The sequence below is a fragment of the Pelodiscus sinensis genome, chromosome 27, assembly GCF_052426305.1.
Source record: "Pelodiscus sinensis isolate ZL-2025 chromosome 27, ASM5242630v1, whole genome shotgun sequence".
NCBI lineage: Eukaryota > Metazoa > Chordata > Testudines > Trionychidae > Pelodiscus > Pelodiscus sinensis.
Genome location: NC_143078.1, coordinates 10,614,103 through 10,627,846, shown reverse-complemented (window position 1 = coordinate 10,627,846; position 13,744 = coordinate 10,614,103). Strand labels below are relative to the sequence as shown.

At 55.1% G+C, this 13,744-nt stretch overlaps 1 protein-coding gene across 11 annotated transcripts in view; it reads left to right on the top strand.

The window, feature by feature from the left end:
- The window catches only part of FOXP4 (forkhead box P4), a 150,868-nt gene that overhangs the window by 125,522 nt on the left and 11,602 nt on the right, over positions 1-13,744 (top strand). For all 11 annotated transcript variants that reach the window (XM_075910377.2, XM_075910376.2, XM_075910375.2 and 8 more), the window contains 3 exons: positions 10,508-10,629; positions 12,194-12,260; positions 13,300-13,466. In XM_075910377.2, coding sequence (XP_075766492.2) covers positions 10,508-10,629; positions 12,194-12,260; positions 13,300-13,466 — 356 coding nt within the window. The remainder of the gene's footprint in view (positions 1-10,507; positions 10,630-12,193; positions 12,261-13,299; positions 13,467-13,744) is intronic.

Sequence of the window (13,744 nt, the reverse complement as noted above, 5' to 3'; positions counted from 1 at the left end):
CGCTGCCGGGGCCCCGGGGTAGGTTTAAATCACCTAGGGGCAGCAGGCGGGACAGAGAAATTCACAGGAGGAAGGACAGAAAGAGTGCAAGCCGGCAGGAGAAGCGTGGAGGGGTAACACACAGGCTTCCTTCCCTCTGGAACCATGAGGTCCCACTTAGCCCACTAGGAGCATCTGAGGACTGTCACTGGCCTGAAGGTACATTGAGTTTGAGACCCTGGCACTACACTCACTCTTGTCAAAACCCCAATCTTCTGCTAGAAAACAGGCTCCAGAGAAAACTTTCAACCTGTCCTCCTTATAACGCCCACTGCTGACATGCTTCTTTAGCTATTTATCGGTGCACCATGAACCTTCCATCTTTCAGACCGTTCAGACTGACAATATTTGAAAAGCATCTCTTCCTTTTAACTACGTGTTCCATTTTACTTTTCCTGCTCTCGGGTGGGATACTGGCGAATAGTTTCGTTCATTTCACTCCCTGTGTATGTGTTGTTTGGTTTATAATCTGTCAAGGAAATCTCCCAGGCACATGTGCACGTTATACTTTTTTAAAAAGCATGAATTGGGGCCAGTTGAACGAATGTCATGTAAGAGAGATTCCCCTCCAGTTTGCCCCAATCTCGGGGACAAAAAGGACTTACCAACAAATGAATAACAATGATCCTGTTGCATTTTAGCCCAGGTCTACATTAGGGAGTTATTTTGGGATTGGTTCTGCCTTGGGCAGGGGGCTGGACTTGATGACCTCCTGAGGTCTCTTCCAGCTCTATGATTCTAAATAACCATGCTTATTTTGAAATAATAAACAGAGCGTCCACATGTCCTGATTATTTTGAAATCTGTACTCCTGATTTCCTTGAGGAATACGCTTATTTCGGAAGTTATTTCAAATTTAGTTATTTTGAAATAATTCCTTAGTGTAGACATGGCCTTGGAGACTAACCAAAAAAATAAGATGCTATCTATATATTTTGTTAGTTGGTCTCTAAGGCGCTAAAGAACCATTCTCATTTTCTAAGGTGGTTTTTTTTTTTGTTTTGTTTTTTTAAAGAGGCAACCACTCTGAGACTTTTAGACAAATGACTGATACCCAAGTGATGAAACAGAGTCAAAGCCGATTTATTTGATTTTCTGGTCTTAGTTCATCACCAGATCAGTGACCGAGACCAGGGATGTTTGCAGGCCAGAACCATACTGATTTACATCCGGTGAAAATCTGGATCATAGGCTTCAAAGCCAGAAGTGACCATTGTGATTGTCTAATCTGACCTCCCCCGCCAGCAGAGGGTGCAGAATTTTACTGCCAGGCGGGAGGCCTGGAAGCTTTTCACGGTCAGTTTTGTACATCTCTCTCGCACACGCTCGTTTTTTTATTCAAATGAAATCTAAAAGCCAGGCCCCAAACTAGGGTGAGCTGCTGGAATTTAGCGGCTGTGCCCTGGGTGACTGACGGTGAATAAAGGTGGGAGGGTAGGACAGGCGTAGCGAAAGCCACTCAATGTGGTGCTCCTGCAGGGTGGGCATCTGGCAAAGCAAACTTTCAGGGCCCTTCCCGGGGGCTGCAGAGCATGAGCTAAGCTGCCCAGAAATCTTCTGGCTGCTGTTGACTGTTCTAAGCCATAACGGTGCGTCACAAAGAGCTTGTTTCAACCATTACTCCTCTTGGTTTACTGTCATCCGCCCTTCAAGGGGCACAAGGGCTGGTGCTATCCCTAAACTAGGGATTAGGGATCCAAGTCTCCTTTGCTCCGCCATCCTTCTGTCCATCGGCACACCTTGCTCTCTCTTCTCCTTCCTTGCCTTTGCTATCGCTTGAACGTTTCTCCGTTCTCTGCCCCCTTCACCTCACCCCCTGCTCATCAGGATCTGCCAGCCCAGAGAGGCCAGCCTGGTGTGGCAGTGTGAATTTAGAACCAGCCCTGTTGAGAGAAGGTGCGGGAAAGTTAATTGCCTCTGCTCGGGGAGGCCTTGGCGCATGGACAATCCATCTCCGCCGCTGCGCAAGTGTCCTGGGAACGTAGCTCTAGGAGGCTGGAGAAAGGGGCAGCCTTTCCCGCGGAAGGGAGAAAAAGGCATGTGTTTAGTCACTCCTTTAATTCCCCTCCAACGCACCGAGAGTGAGCGGCAGCATTAACCCGCGCTCTGGATAAGGGGTCGGTGAAACAAGCCGGGGAAGGGCTCCCGTTGTCGGGATGGCTTCGTGAGTTCCTCCACCAATCATCGACTCCCCCTGATGGTTTGCGGGCAGCATTGCATTTGCAGGGGACCGGCTCTTTGCCTGCCAGGCCAGCCCTGTGCCTGAGTGCTTCTGCGAAGGCTGCCCTGCGCAGGTCACATCTGGGGTCTCACGGGCGCGATCGCACCCCACGCAGCTGGCAGACTATTTCTGTCTGGGGGACATGCCATTTTCACCCTCGTCGCACTCATTAAAACCTGGCGCCGTTCACAGCGGGTAAGTCTTGGCTAGAACAAGGCACTGGGAGTTGGGATTTCTGGAGTCTATTCCTAGCTCTGGAAGAGGAGGGATATTGATGGTTTAAAGACTGGGAGTCGTAACACCTGGGTTCTCTTCCTAACTCTGGGGGTGGAGTAGGGCTACAGGAGAGGATGAGTGTCAGACTCCAAGTTCTGTTTCTGGTTCTGTCACTGTTCTACTTCCCCTGTCTGCCTCAGTTTCCCCATCATTAAAGCCAAAATGTTACTATTCAGCAGAACTGGCCAAAATTTTTCATTCGAAAACATCTGAAGATGGAAAAAAATGCCTTCTCTCTCCTCCCTCCCCCTCCTTCATGAACATTTATGCAAAAAAAAAACAATTTTTTTTATCCTAAATTTTCAATTTTTTTTTTTATGGGAAGGGGAAACTAACATATTATTTTGAATGGGGCTTTTTCCCCTTTATTTCCTTTTTCCTCCCCTTTATCCATGTCTTATTTTTTCCATTTTGCCCCATGAAAGAAGGGGCAGGAAGTGGCGAGGGGGAAGAGATGGAAAAAGTCTTTAAAAGCAAAAAAGAGGAAGATGTCTCCCTCTTCTTCCATCAAAAAACAACCAATCACTGTTCTCAACCAGATCTGATGTTTCGGCTTCTTCCCAGAGTCCTGGGTGAGTGGCAGGTAGGAGGCACTGGGCAAGCCCAAAGCACACGGAGAAGGAAGGGAGAGGAGAGGAAGGGGTAATGGGGGGGTGTTGGGGTGACTGTGTGTGCGGCAGCAACGGCAGAGAAATCTCGAGCACGATGGGATGGAGGCAAGAGTTGGGAGGGGAAGTCGGGCCAGGGCATAAAGCAAACATCATTAGACAAGACAAAGATGAGAGGCAAACAGAGCAGACAAGCCTGGTACTAAATAAATACTCTGCTGAAATGCAAAAGCCATGTTAAAATTTGGCCGGGAGGCCACCTGAAAGCAAAGGAACTGAGACAAGATGGGAGAGACGCCCCTTGATAAATAGCACCCAAACGACAGGTCGGCGAAGCAGGCCGAAGTGTTAAGACTCCAGGCCTTGCGCTTCCAAGGGGTTGCTGCTTTGTGGCGTGCAGTCCTGCATGTTATAGCCGCCGCTGTGGGTCCATCTGTGTTGCAATTGGGCAGTGTCACTGCAGCACAGGCGGGCGTACCCAAGCCAGGTGTGACTGAGCTATTTTAGCGAGCTAGCAGCAAAGCGGCAGCACCACATGGTAGCTCCCCAAGACCGTAGTGGTTGGGCTCGGACCCTGACAGTGGGCGGTGCAGTGAACAGCAGCTTTCTAGGCAAGGGGAAAGACCTTGTGCAGCGGAAGACAAAAAAATTGCTGTGAGCGGCCTCTCGGTCGACGTGATGGGCTTTCCGATGAGCAAGGATCTCCCAGTTCAGGGGTGGGTCTCATCCTCTCCACCCAGAGGGGGCGTTGCATTAAAATGTATTTGTATGCAAGTCACAGGAGTTACTTCTCTTGGCCAAGGCTAGTCTAATGAGGGCTCATCCCAGCTCTGCTGCTGACCATCTGTGTTTCTGTGGCTCTTCCCCCTCCAGTCCTTAGTCTGCCTCGTCTGATTAGGCCGTGGGCTCTTTGGGGCAGAGGCTGTCTCTCGCTCTGGGTGCATCTCCGCTTAAAAATACAAACCACCCACGGCAGCGAATCTTCAAGCCCAGATCAGCTGATTGAGGCTTGCGCAACACTGTAGATGTGCAAGCGTGGGCTGAAATCTAGTGAAGGGAGAGGAGTGCATTTTGAGAGCCCAGCCCAAACCCCATCCTCTACATTGAGCCTATAAGTGAGAGCCTCAGGAGGCCAAATGAGTTGAGGCAGGTTCTAAGACTCACTGCAGTGGGGATTTTTGCATACTTCGTGCAGCACCTTGCACAACGGGGGCCTAATCACCGGTGGGCTCCTACACCCCATTCGGCTCTCAGCCAATAACCTTGGCACTCCATTGACATCCGCAGCTTTACCCCCACTTCCCTGAGAGCAGCACTTCCTTTCTGGAAAAGCCCCTCGTGAAACCAGCAGGGATAACGCCGTGATAAAGCTGCTCTGACATCCCGTTGCACGGAACGGAGGCACGTGGAAGCGGTCTGTCGAATCCCACGGCGGCTGTTCAATTGCACCGACTGGTTTGACACAGCCGAACGGAATCCTTTTTGTTTTCCTTGAAATTCTTCGGCACGCTCCCCGAAGCCTGGCCCGCCCAGCGCTTCTGGTTTGAGAGAGAGATCCACACGCACGCCCGTGACAGCCTGCTCAGTAACGGCGGGCTGCTCCTTACAGTCGGGTTACTGAGTCGTTACTGTACAGTGCCGTGGTATTATTTTTTAATAAGGGTTGTGGCCTTTCTGTGCCTCCCTCCTTTAATCAGGTCTTTGTTTGAAGGAGGAATCCCATATACACACAGGAAGGGAGGAGGCAGGAGCTGTCCAAGAGATTTATTCATTCTACTAATGTGCTCAAGGAGGGACTGTGAGCTGTTTGCTAGCCAGAGGGCACGGGTTGAAGGGCGGTGGGATCCAGGGCAGATCCCATCTGCTAGGTGATGCCGTAAGGCAGGGGTGGGGAGCCTCAGGCCGAGGGGCCGGGTACACACACAATCTACGGGCCCCTCTAGGTCCTGGTGTGTAAGGGGAATGTGGGGAGTGTCTCAGTCAGGGGCCTCGTCAGGGCGGGGTTTTTTTGGAGGGGGGAGTCCTCACTTCTGAGTGGCCCTCAATTGATTTTATTTGTGGGTCAGTGGCCCGCCGACCCAAAAAAGGTTCCCCACCCTGCCCTAAGGGAAACAACCCCCCTCCAAGCCTATGAACACCTGAGGCAAGAAACCCAAACTCCTCTTCATCAAAGCCCCCTTCCCCGGTCAAAGCCTATGCACAGAAGAGCTATAGGTGGGAGGTTCCTAAAGAGCAACATCTTGGGGCTATGCCAGGCCCCTGGGCAACGGGGGGTGGGGTGAGGAGGGGGGAGGAAGAGGAGGCGACAACTCCATGCTCTCAGAAGGGGCGGAGCCTCAGGGAAGAGGGGGCAGGGCCAGGACTAGCCAGACCTCTGTACTGCCTGGAGGACGTGCCACACTGCCTGTGTCATCCTCCCCTTCCCCCCCCACGCACGCCCCCTCCGAGCCCATAGCACTGCCTGGAGCTCCCCAGCAGTAATTTAAAGGGCCCAGGGTTCTGAGCGCTGCTGCGGGCCCTTTAGATCTACGGCCCCCTAGAATCATCGGACCCCAGTGCAGCTGCCCCCTTTTGCCCTCCTCCCCCATTGACAACGTTTCTTAGGGCTCCTGCATCAGTAGGGGGACCGTAGCTTGCTGCGGGAGCACAGAGCTGACCACGTCCCTTGCTGGGTATCCGTGGCACAAGCCTCGAGTCTGAGGGAGGAATCCGAAAGAAGGAACCTCTCTTCCCCCCGCCCCCTCAATTTTCTAATGAAAATGGCAGAGCTTTTCTTTGCCCGTGGCTGCCAGCTTATTGCACATTTCTCCCTATTTGTGGGAGCAGCAGTGGGAACCGCCTCCCCCTCCCTCGCAGGGCATTCTGTGCATTAGAAACGAAATGCAGGGCTTGCTCCTCTGTAGAGATAGGTGGGCTGGGGATCTGAGTTTGATTCTTTGCACTGCCACAGACTCCCTTGGGCTAGTGACTTAGGCACTTCTGAGTATTTTACCCAAAGTGACTTAGGAGCCAAAGCTGCACTTTCAAAAGTCACCAAGAAAACTTGCGTCCCACTCACTTTCTCCTCGGGGCCTGAGTCTGATTTTTTTCCAAGGGGAGAGGTGAGGGGGACGTCTGTACCGCGCCTTAAAACCCTCAGCGGCAAGTTTCTAAACCTAGGTCGACAGTGTTAAAAAACCACTTTGTAGACTAGGGTTGTAATAGTGTGGTCGATTAACCAATAAGCTTATCGGTTAATGCTGTATATTACGTGCATCCCCTTCTCCCCCCCCCCCCCTCTTTGCCAGTACATTTTTTAGCAGGCTGGCCAGCAGCCCGGCTCAGTCCTGGCTTGTGCAGGGTCCAGGGCCTAGCCTCTCTGTGGCTCTGCATTTAAAGTGTATTAGAAGCCAGGCGGGCTGTCAGCCTGGCTCAGTTTCAGCTCGTGCCGTGTCCGAGAGCTCAGACACCCCGCTGTATCAGAGGCAGCAGCATGGGGCAACAGGCAGCTGGTCCGCGAGGGGAGCTGGTTTTTAAACTGGCTCCTAAACCCTCATGGACCAGCTCCCACCTGGCACCCCATGCTGCTGCCTCTGATACAGAGGCAGCAGCATGGAGTGGAAGGGGGATCCTCGGGACGGGTTCTGGCCCTGCCTCTGAGAACAACAGAATAGTCGAGTAACCGATAAGAATTCAAGAGGTTTCTCGACAATTCAATTAAGCGATATTTAACATCCCTAGTGTAGACAAGGCTGCTCCTGGTCTGAAACTCCGCCCCCTTCCTAAGCTTCAGAGGCCACGCCCCACATGCACAGCTGTCTCTAGCACTGTAGCATGAGCCCTGCGAACCCCAGTCTGTAGTCCCAGGTGCTGAAACGCGCGGTCATGGGTTTTTAAAGACCGTGTAGCCATCCCCATTGCTTTTGAAAAGGTTACCCATCATCCCTCTGTTCCCCATCTGTAAATAACCCTTCCTTTGTCGCAGGCGTTATCTGTTGTAAGGCAGGCGCTGTCTCTGTCTGGCTGTGTGTGCAGCGCCTCGCACAAGGAGGCCCTGATCTAGGCCTGGCCTCTAGGCTTGCCAGGTGCTTTCAGCAAAAATCCTGAACATGGCACATGTCCAGTATTTTCTGGGTTTTTTTGTGTGTGTTTTTTTTTTTTAACTGAACGGGGGACCCGAATACCGAACTGTCCGGGCGAAAACCGGATGCCTGGCAACCCTACCAGCCACGCTACCAATAAGACTAATGCAGAGAAGCCGCTGCCTTGGCATCCGCATGGGATGTGTCGGGCAACGGCGTTGCGTTAGCAAGAGCAGCTGTGTTTGTGCGGGGCTCTGGGAGGAGCGGCACTTTTTGTTTGATTTTTGGGGGCTTTTTTTTTTTTAATTGGCGAAAAGGAAGACACGGTCCAATTGGATGAGTTTTCGGGAACTGTAACACTTTCCAGTGTGGGGGTTTTAGTCTCTGTCCCCGTCTCTCCTTTTGCCATGTTGTCTTGGCTGGCTCCTTTGTTTATACGGCCCCCGTTCGACCTTTTAAATTGCTGTTAATGTTTTAGCGTAACGAATTAGTCTCTCATCACGAATCAGGACTCGAAATAAAAAAAAAAACCCTCTGAGGCCAACTTCCTGAAATTGGGGTCATTCTCATTTGCAAGGCAGAGAATCTGAGACCCTTAATGCAAGGAAATTTATTCAAAGGCAGAGCCCCGGCGTGATTAGGCCCTTTGTAATTATAGCTCGGAGAGATTCCACTCCAGCCTCCTGCCTCCCTCATGGATTAGCAAGTGAGTCGGAAAAATACACAGGATTTAATTAGAGGCAAATTAAAATTGGTAATGAAATAGGGGCAGTAGCAAATGGCAGGGAGTTGGAAGGGGAGAGGGGGAGCCGGTGTCTCTCGGGGCTGTGCCGTCTGCCTACGTGTGTGTCTCTTTATTTTACATTTAGAAATGTAAAGATGGGCGGCAGAAAGAATAAAGGGAAGGAACAAACTTTGAAAAAAAAAAAAAAGCTGCTTTGCCGAGTGTCTCCAAGCTAGGAGTGGTGACGACTGCTGCTCATGTGCCTTGCTGAGGCAGTTCCCCCCTTCCCCGTCTCCGCCTGCCTCTCCTTTCCCTCCACTTCTTCCAGTGGCTCAGGATTCGGCTGAGCCGAGACTTGCCCCCAGCTGAGCACCCTGGGCGCCGGTTGGTGCAAGCAGGGTGCCTGGTACCCTCTGGAAGGGAGGGGGAATTTCTCAGGAATTGGGTTTCTGGACCCTGGGAGGGGAAAGGATGGGGGAGGGGGTCTGCTCATGGCAAGAGGCTGTTTTCTCCTCAGGTGGGTTGGCTGAGAGGGGAGAAGTCGGGCCGGGGTTCCTCCATCTCACCTCCCCCTCTCCCTGGTCGGGATAAGATGCAGCAAACGCTTTGGTTAAGAGGGCTGGCGGCCATCTGCCCCTGTACAGGATGTGACTAGAGGGCTGTGCTGAGACGGGTGGGGCAGGGGTGACCGCGTTTGCCTGGGACGCAGGAGACTCCGGTTCAGTTTAGGGATGTTACATTTTGTTGAAGCAACTAACCGACCAGTCGATGGGTTTTCCATCGATTAGTTGAGAAGCAAGGGGGCCGCAGCGGGGTTACCTCCCAGCCCCAGGAGCCAACCCCACTGCGGCTCTGCCTTTTAAATGTATTAAGAGCCTGCCATCTCTTAATACGTTTAAAAGGCTGGAGCACAGCGGGGATCCGGCGCAAGCTGTCCTGGCTCATGCTGGGTCTCCCCATCTGCCTCCCTCCGCTGTGCACCAGCCTTTTAAATGTATTAAGAATTGACAGGCTCTTAATACATTTTAAAAGCAGAGGCGCAGCGTCTGGGACGGGGTGTGAGCTGGAAATCTGTCAGAGGCAGCAAAGGGGGAGGGAAGTGACTAGTCGGCTCATCACTTACATCCCTAGTGTGTGACTCTGGGCAGGTCCCTCGGTGTGTGGTGCCGCTCCCCAAGCACTGATGGGGGGTGCTTGCCCTGCGGGTCTCGGGTGTGGGGAGAAGCGCATTGAAACCTCTACGCTGCATGGCCACGGAGCTGCCTGTTAAGCCCCAAGCAGGGGTTCAGGGCTGCCGGGGGAGATGCCTCTCCCCAACCTCTGGACCTGCTGTGGTGGCAAGGATCGGTCCCGGTACTGAACTTCCGTGGTCAAGGGAGAGGTGCCCCTTCCCTGGCCCCCACCCAGCCAGGTGTGCCAGGGCCATGGAGTGGCATCCAGACCCTGCTGGAGTTGCCACCGCCGTGGAAAGGGGCTGCACCACCGCTAAACCCCCCTCCCCCCAATCTGGAGCACTCACTCCCCACTGACCCCCAAACCCACGTCCCTTCCTGCATCTCTGGAAATACCCAGAGCTTAGACTCCCCCCGCCGCCAGAGTGCTCATCCTCCCACCCCCCAGCCTGCTCCCCACCAGCCAACAGCTTTGTCGGGCCCCGGGGCAGGGCTGCCAGCTCTCAGCACCACCTGGAGCATGGCTTCCCCCCGCCCTCAGAGCTACCCAGGGGGCACGGTGCAGCAGTGCCGCACTGATTTAAAGGGCCCAGGAATTTGGGCACTGCCACCGTTGCAGTAGTGGCCCCTTTTGTACGGCTGGGCTCTGGGGCAACTGTCCTCTTTCTACCCCCCTCTTCTCCCCTCCTCCCCCCAATCATGGAAACTGGTCTGCCCCAGCGTGCAGCCCACCCACCGCAATCCCGTTGGCCCAGAGACTCTCTGTGTCTCAGATGGCTAGCGAAGCGCATCGCGTTCGGCACTCCACGATGGGCTAGGGTGGGGAGGTCATCGGGGACTAGAATTTACCACCCCCCGAGGGCCCTCGCGCAGGCCAGATGCAGGTGGGGAGCTGCCCCCACACACTGTCAAGGAGCAATATTCCCAGATACCCCACGTGGCCATGAAGACTAAACCCCTTCCCACCTCTGCTTCCGCGGAGGTGATGTCCCATGGGGTGAAATGCAGCCCGGGGGTAGCCCCCGCTGTTGGCCAAGCGGTGCTTGGGGGGGCTTCTGTCAGTGCCAAACTATTCACCTGTCCCGCAGAGCCCCCCAGATCAGCAGGCCGAAATAGCAAATGTCCCAGCACTAAGAACCACAGTGGTAGGACGGTCCAGGTCGGGCAATAGGGGGAAGCCGTCTGCCCTACGAGCTGTTTCCAGAGCTGAGCAATCCTTGCTGTTAACGTCCCCGAGAAGCTGCTGAGCTTGCCTGGTCTCAGCGCAAGAGGTGGCTTTAAGGGGTGTGGGTGAGCAGGGCTGATGGGGAAGAGGAGTGGACCACAGCGGCAGCGGGGGCGTGTTGTGTGGGGCCAGGAGGGGTCTGCAGCGTGTCTTTCACCCGCTTCGGTTCTCCCCTCTGTAGAACGCCGTGCGTCACAACCTGAGCCTGCACAAGTGCTTTGTGCGAGTGGAGAACGTCAAGGGAGCCGTCTGGACGGTAGACGAAGTCGAGTACCAAAAGCGAAGGCCACCAAAGATGACCGGGTGGGTGTTTCTTCTTGACCTCCTGCCCCCTCGGACCCTCCTCCGTGCGGAGCTCTGCCAGGAAGGCAGGATCCTCGCTGGCCGGCAGAGAAACCTGGTGCCGCCCACGAGCTCGACCACGCGCCTCACTTAGGGACCCGCCCAAGATGGGCCAGACCTGTCCTGTCTGGATCAGAAACACCCTTGCACTTTTGGGATCTCCAGACCCGAGCTTTGGCATTGACTCTCCCGGCGCTTGCCTCTTTCCCAGGGGTTTTCAAACTAAGGGGGAGGAATGTCAGGCCCAGGGTTGCCTGGCTGTCGGGGGAGCAGGTAACCCCAGAGGGGTGCTACGCAGGCTTCCTCCCTGTCCTGGCACTGTAGACCTTGCTGTGCCCCAGGAGCGGCCAGCAGCTGGTCCAGCTCCTAGGCGGGCCTGCACGGCCTCTACCCTGGGCAGCCCTGCTGCTGGCCTCTTCCAGGCACAGAGCCATCTGCGGTGCCAGGACGGGCAGGAAGCCTGCATTGGCAGCCCTGCTTCTCTAGGAACTGGTAGAGGAAAACCCAGGCCCAACCCCTGCCCCAGACCGGAGCCTCTCCAAACCCCAAGCCGCCTCCTCCACTCCAGACACCTCATCTCCGTCCCACCCCAGAGCCTGCACCCCCAGATGGGGCCTGCACCCACCCTGAAAACCAGCCTCACCTCAGCCCAGAGCATCCTACACACCCTGAACCCCTCCGTCCTGCCCCCCAGCCTGGAAACCCCTATTATACACCAAACCCCTCATCCTGCCCCACCTCAGAGCCTGCACCCCCAGATGGAGCCCTCACACACCAATCCCATCCTGGTCCCACCCCACAGCCCTCACTCTAGTCAAATGATCTAATTAAGTTGGGTCGCAGGCATCAGCCGTTTCCTTCAGCTGGGTCTCAAGGAAAGACGTTTGCAAACCGCTGCTCCAGCCAGGCGCTGGCCTCCAGCTCCCGAGGCTGAACCCCGCACCGTGTTCACAGGCATGCCCGGGCCTGTACACACAACACTCACACTTGCCCATGTGCGACTGGAGCATTCACCAGCGTGGAAGTGTGCTGAGCCCCATCACCAGCGGAAGCCCGTGGGCGTGCCGGCCTGTGCCGCGTGCAGAGATCCTCCAGCCGCAGGAGGGCATTGCTGCCGGCACCACGGGCGCACAGCAGCTTAGGCGTGACTGCTAATCTCCTTCCGCCGCTGTCAGCCGCCTGCAGGGTTGAGGGGAGAAAGATAGAGACTGAAGGGAGGAGGAGACAATAAAGAAACAAGAAGGGGGAATGAGAAGTCAGGCATGGAAAAGAGGGATACTGGTAAAGAAAGGGGTTGGAAAGAGACACCTCGGAGGGAGGGCAGGGGACCAAAATGTAGAAGAAATGCTGTTGGTGGCCTGCAGGACGGTCCTTTAAAATGATGGCCCCTTTCCCCTCTGAATGTTGTGGGAGACGGATTTCCCACCCTGCTGTTCCTTTGCCCTCTGCAGTGGAGCCCTGTCTCAGCCCCAACACTGGCAGCCGCGGGATCCAAGGGGCGTTTCTTTTTGTTTCTCGTTTGCAGGAGTCCGACGTTAGTCAAAAACATGATTTCGGGACTCAGCTATGGAGCACTTAATGCCAGTTACCAGGTACGGTCCTTCCACGACCGGCAGCCCAAACCGAAGCAGGAGAGAGATGCTCAGCAGGCCCTGCAGCCTTGCGTAGCGAGAGACAGTGATGGCGTGCAGCTATTAAATGCACCCGGATCATCTAGGCTTATTAACACGTTGTCCTATAGGCCAAGCATCTGAATCAATGACCCCAGTGGTCTATAGCCCTTCAGCCCCAGAACTCTAACCCCCTTGCTCACCTCGTTCCTTAATGCTGATGGTTTGAGAGCCCTACCTCCCACGGGAACCCCCTGATTGGTTACTCTCTGGTCCAGGGGCACTAGCCTCTATTCTAGGGGTGGGCAGAAATTCTCATGGGGCGAAGGAGGGGCACTTAATGCATTTTGGTAGGTGGTCACCAACCGGCTCCAACCCTGGAAGAGGCGGGGCCTGCGCAGAAGGGGCGGGGCTGAGGACTAGCCTCCCACCCTTCCCCCAGAGTGGCCTGGGGCCACAGGCTTTGAATTGCAAACACAACAAAGGGCTCACAGCTCCCAGCCTCGCCACTACCGCCTTGCCTGGCAGCCGCCTGGGGTTGCTGCGGCTGTTTAAAGGGCTCACGGCTCTGGCCCCGGCCCGGGTAGTATTGCGACCGTGAGCCATTTAAATAGGATCCGGCTGCCCGAGCCACCGCCAGGAAATTCAGTGGCAGCAGGCTATAAATAGAAAGTAGCCAGATGCCGTCAAAGGGCTGGTTCCGGCCCCTGGGCTGCATCTTGCCCGGCTCTGCCCTATTCCGTGGCTACCAATAAGCTGGATGTGTCTAACCCACCCAGCATCCTGCCCATCAGAGACACTGACCCTCCGGGTCTTGTGCTCCCCTCTCTAGGCTCTTGGTAAGTTGGGGAGCAGTTGTTAATGGACGGCCATCAAGGTGGGGCATGGCCCAGCCAGTCTCCATGTGGCCCCGTCTAGCTGTCCTCCAAACCGCCCCCCAATCCCTGCGTCATTGGCCAAGACTGCACTGCCACTGTTGCCCGGGTGCCTCCGTCGTTTGCCATCGGCCCCTCTCTTACAGGCGGCCCTGGCAGAGAGCAACTTCCCCCTCCTGAACAGCCCCACCATGCTCAACACCAGCTCCACCAGTGGCCTGCTGCACATCGGCCATGACGACGTGAGCAGCACCGTGGAACAGGTCAACAGCAACGGGAGCAACAGCCCCCGGCTCTCCCCGCAGCAGTACAGGTAAGGTGCCCCGCCGTCAGAGCCGTGAGTGCCGAGACTAGGGGCCAAGGGCGGGGGGAATGAAAAGCTGGAGGAAGGGGAGATCTTGGTAGCTTCTAAGCAACCCTGTAAGTCATGGGGACAGGGTAGAGCAGGGAGCCGATCGATAGGGTCCTTGCCGCTGAACGAGGTGTCGGAAAGGCTGCCTCCGGGAGGGGTCCAGTGTAGGGCTTTGAATTGGGCCCATACGTGCTGTTAATGACCAGAGCCAGTGTCCTGGCATAGAGTTCTGAGTGCAA